Here is a 12,640-nt window from a genome sequence, read left to right as displayed (position 1 = left end):
TAATCACCAGAAAGAAATTAACAGTACCTGATTTTTTACGCTGGCGTATCTTTTCAGATGTTTTATAAACTCTGTTCGAGAAGTATTTTGTACAACAATAAGAGCCATGCTTCCATTATTCAACCTGAAAAGCAGACCAACTTAGTTCACAAAAGTAAATTCATTACTTTTGAAGTTTAACAGGCTCTTTGAAAGTCTAGCTTTAAAAAAAAAAAAAAAAAAGCTACCCAGAGTAAATTAATAGAAGAGTCTCAATGTTTTAACTCTTTTTGCCAAATGAAAACCCCACCCCACCCTCTATAGATCAATATAAACTAGGCAATTGAGGTTATTTAGCACCTGTATATTTATAACATACACTGTAATAATAAAATTGTACTCCCTTATCAATATGTAGAATTTATTGAACATAATACATGTAATTTTAAAAAAAACCCTGCTTTTCTGCTTAACAGATGATTTTTAAATGTCGGGGATCACAAATTTATCTTTACGCTTTTCTCCCCAGAGAAGTATAATGATTACCACAAACATTGTGAGGCAGAGCTTTACCAAGAAACCATCGCCATGATGCATGCAAGCACATCCCCATCGTATAACCCAGTGCAGATGGGTTCCTTCACCTCCTCCATTACCACTCATGCTGGCCTAACATAGATCCTGAGCTTCAACTATGCTGCTATTCAAACTCTCTTAGCAACTCTCAGTACAGTTCTACTTACACATTTCATAAAGCACATAAAAGTTAAAAAATGAAGGGAACTTTGTACAAGATAAAACAGCCATACACTAGACATTAATCAAGAAGAGACCATACAGTGCAGGCACTCAATGGGCCTAAGTATGCAGTCACCATTGTTATTTTAGCATCTTTGAGAATTTGGGTCAGACAATGAGCTAGTATCAATCCACAGATTCCTTAACACAACTGTACCTTGTCACAGAAGCTAACAACCTTAATCTCAATGCAATCACGCCTAAGTCCCGTTTAAGTCATAGAGACAAATCGATGTTCAACAAGAGTATCTGATGAACATGACAATGACTGCTGAGATTGTATTTTACATATCGATGATGTATTTCATATCTTCTGAATATATATGCATACCTATGTATATATAGATTTATTTATTCAGCATGTATGCTTGGAAAATATGTTAAGAATGTTTACAAAAAATACTTCCAGCCCACCACCACAGATCTCTCCCCACTCATAGTTCTCTGACTACTGAACGACTGCATCAGGAATGTTCTCAGGCTACGATACAGCACAATCTAGGGAGATAATTTTTGCATAACCATTAAACAAGTCACCTGGCGTAGCATTACTTTGCTGATTTAGAAAACAGTCACGGTGACATTGAAAAAGTTGCTTCCTTATCATATTTGCTGCAATAAAAGGCCGCAGCAGGCTACTGGGCAATGCATTTGGCACTACGGCCTTTTATCTTCAGAGATGACTTAGAATTCTCATTAATTCTCTTGAAAGGCTGATCTGCACCGAAGCACACCACCTATGCTGTGAGAAACAGATGTCCCACATGGCTCAAATAGTGCAGACAGTTAAACGTATCTTGACATGTTTCTGCAAATTTAGACTAGCATAACTAGAGTTACAGGCAGCCGTCAAAGCTTTCATTCCACTTCAAATGTCTTCATATGGCAAAAACCTCTTGGGGAAAATAGGACAGAGTGAAGAAACCTAGCTGAGTTTAGCTGGCGCTTCCATAATGAGTCTTGAGTCTCTAACAATTAGTGCAACGTTTATGTTTCTCATATTGCAAAGCCTTACAGTCAAGATGCTATTCACCATGAGAAATGAAGCAACTGTCTGAAGAGCCTAGTCTTCCTACCCTACTAGCTCACTGCACTTCTGAGATTATTTTTAAAAAGAGAGGGAAAAAAAGGATGTCCTTACATGAAAGGATAGGGAGACCCACTGAGCAACTACACTGTGGGAGAAACAGGCTCATTCAAACCTTCAATAATTGCATGGAGTTGTCATAAAATTCCCTGTCACTGAGAAACAGGTGCCAGAACAGATGGAAAGAGAAAGCAAAGCTTAAAAAAAAGACTAATTTCTTCAATTCTTGTCAGAATTCTTCTACTGACTGGTATATAACACACTAAATGCTGAGCAGAGTAAGTTCCTAAGAGGGAACAGCATCAGGGCACTATCTTGAGGTGTACGAGGCTTAGCAGGACCCCTGTAGCAAAGAAAACTTCTCAGTAAGAGTTTCGTCAAAACCATTTGTTTCTACATTGTTTCCAAGAAGTCAAATTCTACCAGATCAGCCAGTAATTTTGAAGAAAAACACCCGCTCAATACTAAGGCACATCTATTTTCACCTAGTGATAATCAAATGAAACAAAACAGACTTATTCCATAAACTTCCCCGAGTATTGTTTGGTTTTTTTTAATAGATACACACACACACATATATATATATATATGAGTTTCTGCATTCATTTTCGAGGGACCACGTTGTATTTCATGTACAGCTACAAAGTTTGTACTTGTTGTTCTGCTTAATTGTCAGCTGGATACATCAAGTACAAATATTTATCACCCGATAACTGTTTTGATCACCACAAAGCACGCTCTCAACAATGAGCTAAAGGCAAAATGAGTCAATGTCAACCACCAGATTACATACTCATTTGTTTCCCAAAACCCTACATGTAGAAGCTGCATTTCCCAAGTTCAGAGAGAAAAAAAAAAAAAAAAAGGAAAAAAAAAAAAAAAAGACAAGTGTGAATATCAGTTCTTCATACCAGGAGAAAGATTCATACTTCATTTTTGCTGGCTGTAAAGCAGAAGATGAGGGGCGCCTTTATATTTGAAAAAATAAAAGCCAAGAAAGAAGTTTCTACATATAGCCAAATCCTATGACAGATGACTGCTCGATGACTACTACTTAAGTCAGACTTGCCAACTAATTTAGTCACAGCAATTATCCACTCATTATTCTAGTTAGACTGCTTGACCTTCTTTGCCTGATTCAAAAACTGATTACAGTTCCTGGGATTATCGAGTCTGCTGCAGTCCATGCTCCCTCCCCCATTCCAGAGGGTCCAGACTACCTAAACACAGGCTTGTATTCTCGGAAAAGCCAAGGTCTTAAGGTAAGATATCAGAATTTATAGACATGACTAATTCTCTAAACCCCTACTGACCTCGTATTAGGTGCCAAGCCTCTTGGTGCCATTGAACAGAGACAAGGGATTGCCATAATGCTCACATTCAGGAAGTGACCCTGAATTTTGTGCCATTGATCCTTGCTACCTAAATATAACAGAGTAATTCTATATTACTCCAGTTTAACCGGCCACAGTTTGCTTTTAAATAATCACAAAAGCAAAAACTCACCCTTTTTTTTAATTTTCTCATTCTTCTTTCTAAAAAGGTGGAAACATGTAGGTGAAATAATTTAAAGTCATTTTTGCACATTTAAGCAACATCTACTTTAGAAAAAAAGTAAGATCTCAATGGAAGAAAAGATTAATGGAACTGAACAAACCAGTAATAGTGAGTGGAAGACTGCTTTGTAACAAATCCTCTATAGGGAACGTTTTACAAAGCGTACGAGTTTGCAGTTGTCAAAATGAATCTTTTTTTTAATAACGATTGGTTTACCTGATGATCAAATTTGAACAAAATTAAGAATTTGTACAATTTTATCTTCAAAGACACATTTTTGTAGCTTTGGAATTGTTTGACTCAGTTTTACTTACTTGTCGTTCTCATGAGAGTCTTCCTGTGGAATTTGTAGAGGTAGAAATGATAATTCACATTCCTCTGGCCTAGAAAAGTATTGATATTTACTATCATCATGTAAACAAATATTCTGACTGCTAGACAGACTTTTATCCAAGTTAAGATGATTTTAAGGAGATGCTGGATATACAGAATTTACCTCCTCTTTAACTTGTAAGAGGAATAAGCATCACATCTGAGTTAAATCTGTCTGCAATTAAGAAGTCAAGATAGCTAAACTACTGTTGTCTATATTTTTACCACATTAATTATTGCATTTTCCTCAAGAAAATGAGAAATACTAGAAACATAACAGCTCATGGCATACTTGAGATCTGCCAGTGCTTTGATAAAAGCAAAATCCTTCCGCTGGTTGGAGGGCATCCAACGGTGTTTTTCAGCCAAAGCTAGCGTCCTTGCACCAAAACCAAACATAGCTGAGAACCCAAACCGCAAAAGCTTGCTTGGAGTACTGAAAGTACAGACATCTACTGGTTGAATATGTCCTAAAATTTCAAAGATAAAGATCAGAAATTACAAATAACAGCTGTATTTCAAACAGAATACAACTTACCATTTCTTTTTCACCTAATTTAGCAGTGGGAGAAAACTCCAGAATCTTCTTTCTTTAGGAAGTCAAGTTTTACTAATGGAAACCAGAATCAATGTAGATATAATTAAGTCTCTATAGAAGTAGTCATTTCAGAGGACAACATTCAGATGCTTCAAAATGTTAAAATGGTTATGGCAAAAACTCAGTACTTCATCAGGCTGCAAAGGATCTGACTCTTAATTCTATTCAAATTTTCAACAATTAGTATCAAAGAAAATGGAATATTGCTACATAAATATTTGCAACCATTTCACCAAATATTTGTAATGACTGAACATTGTACTGGAAGAGATACGGGAGCTCTTAAATGTAGGTTTTAAATGTATTTATGTTTACAGTTAGAGAATTTAGACATCTAATTCTGTTCAAGATCAGGTATATAATTTTTTTCTGTAATAGAACCTGGGTGGTTTCCATTAGATTGAGTGGCCCTGATTAAAAAAAACAGATTTAGATTTTGGTTTAGATTTTGCCTGTAAAGCCTTGTGTATTACTATCTAAGAAACAGAGCAAAGGCTCTTCCACTGCCGACTGCAAGGTCTAGAAAATAGATACTCAAGATGGACTTTCTCCATTATTCTCTTTTTTTATAAAAAAAAAAAGTATCCTAAAGAAAAATTGTTTTGAGAGGACTCTTAACATTGCTCAACTAAGTATTTGCTATTTCTTAATAGGTTTGCACAAGCAACCTAATTTTTCCTTTTAGCATAATTACATTTTCACATTCAAAAACCTATTTATTGTGCAGACCAAATGGCAAGTGATAGTTTTTTCTGCTAATAAAGCTTTCTTATGGAAACTGTTAGTATTTAAAAGAAATGCACAGGGAGCTAAAACGATGAATGATACTTTCTCAGAAATATGACTACTTTCCTGAAAAGTCCAATCCTAACCACCTCCTCAAGCTGAAAGTATTGTATATTTTCCTCTTATCTTCAGCAGGTACCTTAAATTAAAATGATCAAGATTATGCAACCAATCATTGCCTAACACACGCAGAGTAACACTATTCACACAATCAAGTCTGGAAAAGGTTACTTTTTGCCTTAAAAGAACATCAGTAATAAGGCGTGAATGCCAAAATCAGACATTATTTCATGACGGATTTTAGTTATCAGAAGATGAGGTTCACAACTTTTCCTACTAAACTATATTCAAAGAATCATAACCTTGCCAGTACACTGTAAATCAGGATAGAATAATTTGGGTTTAAAAGTCTTACAATATAGTTCACAGTGATATAGCATAATGGAATGCCTTTATTAAACCACTGGTTATGGCAAACTTCTAAATGTTGCTTCATTATTTAAAATCTGATAATGTATGTAAAAATATTTACCCATTACAATGTGCAATGTTGCAGTCACTGCATGCTTAATACCATAGAGAGTGTGGGCCAATATATTAGTAGTACCTGTAAAAGCGAACACAAACTGTTGTAAAAATAAGAGAGATATAGAATAGCAAGAAAAAAAATGTATACAACATTTTCTGAATTAAGAAACTGAGACATTTACTCCATTTTCAAAAAAAAAGAAAGCCTCCCCACAAATTACTTAGTCTTGGTAACAGCAGAAATGCTGAATAGTACAAATTAAAACCATTAAAACTTCCAGAGATCTATAAAATCTTCTCTGCAAATTCATTCATAAGTGCCATAAAAAGCAACAGGGGAGGGAGAAAAAAAAAGCTTTGCAAAAATTGCCTTTTTTTAAAACCATCTCCCTAAAAATCACTTCTTCTGTACCTAAGTGCTGTACTGAGGAACTGTACTAGAAGGCAGATTATCTAATAAAATATATTTGGGGAATTTTTTAAGTTGGAAAAATAATGTAATACCCAGCCAGTGTAAAACTGTACATTTCCCAGACAAAATTTTACTAGATATAGTCTAAGATAGCTGCTGTGCCTCTTGCAAGCTACATTTTAGATCCTTAGAAGCAATAGTGAGTAAAATGAATTACTGCACATCAGCTTTACATATGAGAACGCATTAATGACTGAAACCCAGAGAGAACATAGAATTTGACGCGCGCCTGACAAATTGTTGACTTGCATTCAGTGCAATAAAATTGACCCATCTAACTTGTCTTTGTCATGGCCTGGACGTTGGCAGATCAGTTGTACTACTAGTCACTGGACAGAAGAGATTAATTTGTTTTGAAACAAGGGAATGAGTAGTAAATTAGCTGGTAAATAGAAAAGAAAGTCAAGAACTAGCAATGTGAGCATGGAGTTGGAAGAGAGAGTGGAAAACTAGCTATCAGAATGTAAAAGAAAGAAGCATGGTTCTGGAGACCCGTGTTTGGTGGTGACTGATATGTCAAGTCACTTTACCTGTGCAAGAAACATGGATATACATGTAAATTTTGCCCTTCTGCTTTAATGTATAGGACATTGTGTATCTGTGTATCAGCTGACTTTTAAACAGCAATTTATTTTAAAAATCCTGAAGAAGGAATGATTACGTCTTTCCTAAACGGGTATAGCTTTAACAGAATTTGAAGCTGATTTTTCTCATTGATCGTATCTCGGACATTTCTTAGCCAAGCAGCAGGGCCGTAGGATTCACTTCTGTGAAAATAAAGAACCAGGGCCTGCCACCAAGCAGGCAGAATATTGAGCTTCTTCATAACACTGATTAAGGGATGAATAATTCAATAGATTAATTAAAATAACAAAAATTTCAAATGAACAATTTAGAAACTAACATTCCATAAGGAAGGAGTTAGTTAGATTTTCAAACCATTTTCTTGTTGCTTGAATTATTTAATATGTTACAGCACCAATAGACAATTCTGGATGCTAAATTTGCCTTAAGTTTTATGTAGCATTTAAACTTGTCTTTCAAAAGTGAGGGAGAGAAGAAAGGGAAAGACTATCACATTTCAAACAAGAGGCATTCAATATTTAAATAAGCACTTCAAAAGCATCATGTACCAGACTGAAAAATTATGTTCATCCCAAAACTCTGCAATCTCTGGTGTCACATTGGTGACAGAAAAAAAATACTAAATTTGGAAAGACCGATATACATAGTTACAAAGCTCTAAAGGCATCTTGTCATTCTTATTCAGGAGTATAGGCTTCGATTTTTTTCAATAATTTCTGTGAATAAGAATTTGTAAAACAACTGGGAATTTTATCTCAGTATCTCACAGAGCATCTGTTACATCCTTAGAGCACCTTGGTCTCTGAAAGTAATACAGAATACTCAGAACCTCGTAAAAAGCGTTCATAACATGAGAGAGAGGAGCTCTGAGTAAGGCTCTCAGGGTTCCTACTATGTGAAAGAAATAAGTGAGGTACATCTATTAAGAGAACACATACAAAACGTTCTTTGAAGTTTTCATCTCCAGTGGTACATGGAAGAAATCAGGTTGTATACAGTTTTAGTCTTTGAACAATTAAAAAAAAAAATGTAATTTCATTCACATATTTCTCAGAATTGTATATAGGTGACTATACTATTAACTTCTTTCTCCTTTTCCTAAAAAAAATAATGTTTAAATAAACCCAGCAAATTGGGATTATGAAGTACTTTGAAAGAAGAATAAACTGACAATTTCAAAAGCTAAATGCAAGTCTTAGCTTTTTTTTCTCCCAAAAGAAAGTCTCTCTAGATACACTAACAGGAAGTCCAGTTTATTAAGAATATTACAGTTCCAATCATTTACATCCAATAACTTATATCCAACAACTCAACTAAAAGTAATTTGAACTTTCCTTTCTGTACAATACGCATGAAAAAGAAAAGGCAAAAATGTAGCTCTAGATACCATTTACTATGCAAAATAGTGAGTTTTTCAATTCAGTGAACATAAAATACAGTTCTATAAGGAAAATTCAAGGACAAAAAAAAATTAGGTTTGACCTAAAAAGCAATTCTTCACAGAATAATACAAGTATATGCCCAACACCATTTCATGTTTGAATGACTTGGGACGTTTAACCTCTAAATTCAACTAATTCTGCTTAGCCAGTGAAGCTAGCTAAAGAATTAGCTCAAGGAGACTCGAATATTTCCTTCAATCAAATTTTTCCAACCCTTATCAACTTTTATGGGAACCTCTCCAAAACAAAGGAAATCACACACGCAAAGAGCAGATTGTTACAAGCCATGCAAATCGTGTTTATTTCCCGTAAACTGACAACAGGGAAGTTGTTATTCTGAAAAAAATATTTTTCTTTCTCACTGAAGATCGAGCTAATAAAAGAGCACAAGGCAGAATATACTTGTGAAGATCAGGCTTGGTACGTCTTAAAACTGGGATTCCTCATTTAAGTAAGAGTAATTTGTCAATACAGATGGCAGCAAGATAACATATGACCACAGCTGAAGTCAATAGCAATCTTCGTACTGACTTTAATGAGAGTTAAATCTCATTCTTACTAAACAGGATAGGCACAACTAATTGTACCCTTCTATTAAATCTGTGGAGCTCATTAACATTTGCAGAAGTAAACAAGGCAAAACCCCACCCTTTCATGATTCCCGGGAAAATAAAACAAGTTCTGCCTGTGTTCAAAAACATAAGTAATGCATCCACCCTTCCACAAGTTGAAGATCTAGAATATGCACAGTTTTGCAGTAGCAAGTACCAGCGCCGTCTCTAAAAAACTCTTTATACATGCCTAACAGCATTTTGATCCCAGTAATGGCTGAATAATGTGTCTCATTACCTAGGTCATATACAAGCAGGATGCCACACAAAAAAAAAAAAAAAGCTTATAAACAGAACCAAAACAATGAAAGTTATCATATAAAAAACATTAGAATATAAGCTTTACTGATTTAAGCGGTGATTCAATAATAGTATTTTAAATGCCATTATTCATCTTCCCTACGCGTCTAAACCTTTTTCTCCCCTATGTAAGCTTGGATTATTATTTACCAATAACAAGATGGCTCCCCTGAACACTATCGTATTACTTCAGAGACTGATCACCTTCTTTGATGCTCGTGTATGGGCTTGCGCCCCTCACAGATTACTACCAGTCACATTTTTAGGTCTCACTCCAATTACTCAATTTACTGTAAAAAGGTTTCATCCATACAACTCCAGCATCTCTGTCACCAACATTTTTTTAAACAGAAACAAATAAGATTATATTGTTAAAAAAAATATAATTCTGTTCAAAATATTAACTCATTTTCCTGACATTACAAACAACTTCCTACAACCTCCTTCCTATGAAATGCGCAAAAGCATCACAGTAAGGACAAAGTATCTGCAGGTCATGTAAAGCATGACTGATGAAGGTACCAAACAGAAATTGTAGAGAAAAAAATTGTCCTTGGAAGTGCAAGCACTTCTGCAGTACAATTAACTTAATTAACCAGACAACATGAATATTCATAAGGCTGTTAATGTCTCCCCCATCCAAACAGATAAATGTGATGTAATGACTTCCTAGTCAAGCATAGCTAAAATTCTGATGAAAACTGCACCAACATTTTGGTTCTTTGCCTGAAATATCACAGAAATTAACCGTCCCTCAGTAATATTTTATTTTCTGAATTAATTGGAAATCATGAATTTATTTAAAGGAACCATTTATTTAAAGGACCAAAAGGTTCCCAGTCATCAGATATCGATTGTCTCTTGTTCTGTAACAACTAGATAGCTTTTTTAATGTCCTTCCAGTTCCCCCTCCCCTTTCTCCCATTCCCCCTCCGTACAGTTTCTTAGCAGTAGTTCCCATAGCAACAAACACTCTTGCTAATGGCCAGCAGTACAACTGCAGGCGTCCCCACATCTCATCCATTTGATTTGGACCAGAATAAGGCAGCTCAGCAGAGTATTGTAGTACAAACACACTCCCCTCTGGAGCTTTCTCTTCAGGAGGTAAACTGTTTCAAGAGCAGCTCCTTCCCATCAACTTGGCTGAAACTTCAAAATGCTGTCTTAACTACTTATAATAGAGGCTAAAACCAGATTTTAAGCCACTCACATAATGCTATCCCATAATACATTTTCTATTTTTACTCCGCTGGAGAATCCTAATAATTTGGTACAACGGATTTCGGGGGGGGAAGATTAATTGACCATTGAGTTCCATTTTCTTCATGTACACAAGTATCATACTCATCTGTTTCCTAACTGACTACTTGTTGGAATATCAGTAATATGAAAATAAAATAAGCCATATATTATTTTTAAGAACCTATTAAGGAGTTTCTCACACTATCATCCTATAAATTGTTCTCGCCCTCTTTTAACAAAGTCTATGGCATCCTGTGTAACAAGCTGTACAGCATTCTTTTGGGTTTACAAATCCTTTGTGATCATGACATATTTGTCTTAAACTGAAGAGAGTAAGCACTAATGATGAGGCACAGTGACATAAGCACGCCCAAACAGCACAGAGTCAGGTGCTGGAGAGATTCTGTCTCAACACCATCAAGATGTTCATGGCAACTGAACCGATAAGTGATGGTCCAGCTGCTTTACTAAAATTCAGTTGTTTCATTCCTTTGAGATTACTGTATCTTTTACCAATACATTTCCAAGGGTTTTTTAACTTGGAAAAAAACGAGTGTAATCCTACATTTTTACAAGAAACTAGTCCCTGTCTTAATGCTGCTTTTAGAAGTGCAAAGCAAGTCAGAGCACTTAAAACCTGCTTACTCAGTTTGGAAGCAACTTGCTCCTATTTTTTTGTAGAAAACTGAAAACAACGACTTGCTGTTCACCTGGCTGCAGGACTTTTTTCCTTACTAGTTAAAAACCTCTGAGAAATTACGTAGTCACATCAACATCCACACCAGACTGTAGCGTCCATGCAAAAATACCCTTCCTCTTTTGAAGAGAACTGATTCATATACCAGTCTAGAATCAACCCTGCCTGTACTAATTGTAGCTAAGCCTGCCTGGCCCAAATTATACTCTGAGAAGAGCAAATACAAAAACTGGGATAAGAGACACACACGCCCCCCAAAACAAAACAAACAAACAAAAAAACCCCACACCACAAGATCCAAGTCCAAGTTAATAAAGGAGCAAGAGGATTTTTCAAGAGATGCATGCATTTTCAGGTCTGTAGAAGTAAAGGAGAGAGAAAGCAGTTTTGTGTGCACAGTATTATTTTTATTTTAATATAATCCACCAAATGTATTCCTGGGACACCATTTAAAAACAGACCCTAAGCATGCATCCAACTGAGAATCCTGCCAAGAAATCTGGAGAGAGGTACAAAACAGCATGGCTTTTCTTAAGGAAATTCTAGAAAACATTCATTTCGTATCATTTCTGGCAGCGAATAAGGGCAAAACTTGATCTTTGCATGGATCAGCTGAAAATTATTTTAGTTTTCTTCTTCCTGCGCTTCTTCCTTTAGGCAAAGAGCTCATCTGTGCCATTACTATAAATTATCATAATGATTTAAAATCTATTCATTTGTAATCAATCTAAATCACTAATTTAGGACATTTATTCAATAGCTCCCTTAAGTAACTGAAGCTTTAGCACCAAGAACTGCCTTCAGTAGCCAAAACTGTAAAACATGCCAGAGGGACTTAAAACAGATGACTTACAAAATGTAACAGTACCTTTTAGTCTCACCTGCTGGTATTACTCCAAGAGGAACCGGTGCTCTGACAGGCGTTGGTATATAGTCCGCGTCTTTTCCAGCATCTATCTGGGCTTTAAGTAGTAGACCATGAGCAACTTCGCTGACAGATCCGTCTCCACCGACACAAACTACCCTATTGCAAAACAAAAATGGTAAACAGTTCAAAATAAACTCTTCTGTAGCTGAGCAAACAAGTTGAAGGCAGCTATCACACATCATCTACATAACGATATTTCAAATAGCTAAAAAACATTTTCTTTAAGAACAAGCTACAGCTTCACTGTCAGATCAGTGAATGTTAACTAACAAGGTATAAGCATCCTTATTTCTGCTTGCTTCTATTTGAGTAGGAGCAAATATATTTAACGACAAAATATTTCTTGCCTTATCACATTATACACGTGAACCGATCAGATGGAAGTTAAGTACATGCTCAAGTGCCTCACTGGAAAAGTTCTTTAAATCTTTCAGTGCTGACCCACATAAGCATTCCAACGCTTTTTAATTGCCCTTATAACAGCAATGCACCAAATATTGCAATAAAATTAAAAGTACTTGAAAACAGCTAATTCCATACACTATGCAGGCAGTCGAGGGATTTAGCAAGGTATAAAACCCTAGTGCCAGCAATCCTTTGCATGAAGGTACTTAATCACTGCTTCTGGAGCATGTAATTAAACTCCCACCTGCTGTGG

General features: G+C 35.7%; 1 protein-coding gene across 1 annotated transcript in view; it reads right to left on the bottom strand.

Annotated features, from left to right (window-relative positions):
- The window catches only part of CERKL (CERK like autophagy regulator), a 57,630-nt gene that overhangs the window by 2,302 nt on the left and 42,688 nt on the right, over positions 1–12,640 (bottom strand). The window contains exons 5-11 of the mRNA XM_087731594.1: positions 11,936–12,078; positions 5,710–5,784; positions 4,086–4,263; positions 3,736–3,804; positions 3,371–3,399; positions 3,178–3,286; positions 28–124 (exon numbers count right to left, since the gene is read on the bottom strand). Coding sequence (XP_087587720.1) covers positions 28–124; positions 3,178–3,286; positions 3,371–3,399; positions 3,736–3,804; positions 4,086–4,263; positions 5,710–5,784; positions 11,936–12,078 — 700 coding nt within the window. The remainder of the gene's footprint in view (positions 1–27; positions 125–3,177; positions 3,287–3,370; positions 3,400–3,735; positions 3,805–4,085; positions 4,264–5,709; positions 5,785–11,935; positions 12,079–12,640) is intronic.

This window comes from Nipponia nippon, unplaced genomic scaffold (assembly GCF_047370975.1).
Source record: "Nipponia nippon isolate SJK-2023a ecotype South Korea unplaced genomic scaffold, ASM4737097v1 scaffold_5, whole genome shotgun sequence".
NCBI classification, from domain to species: domain Eukaryota; kingdom Metazoa; phylum Chordata; class Aves; order Pelecaniformes; family Threskiornithidae; genus Nipponia; species Nipponia nippon.
This window is presented reverse-complemented; position numbering and strand designations above follow the sequence as displayed.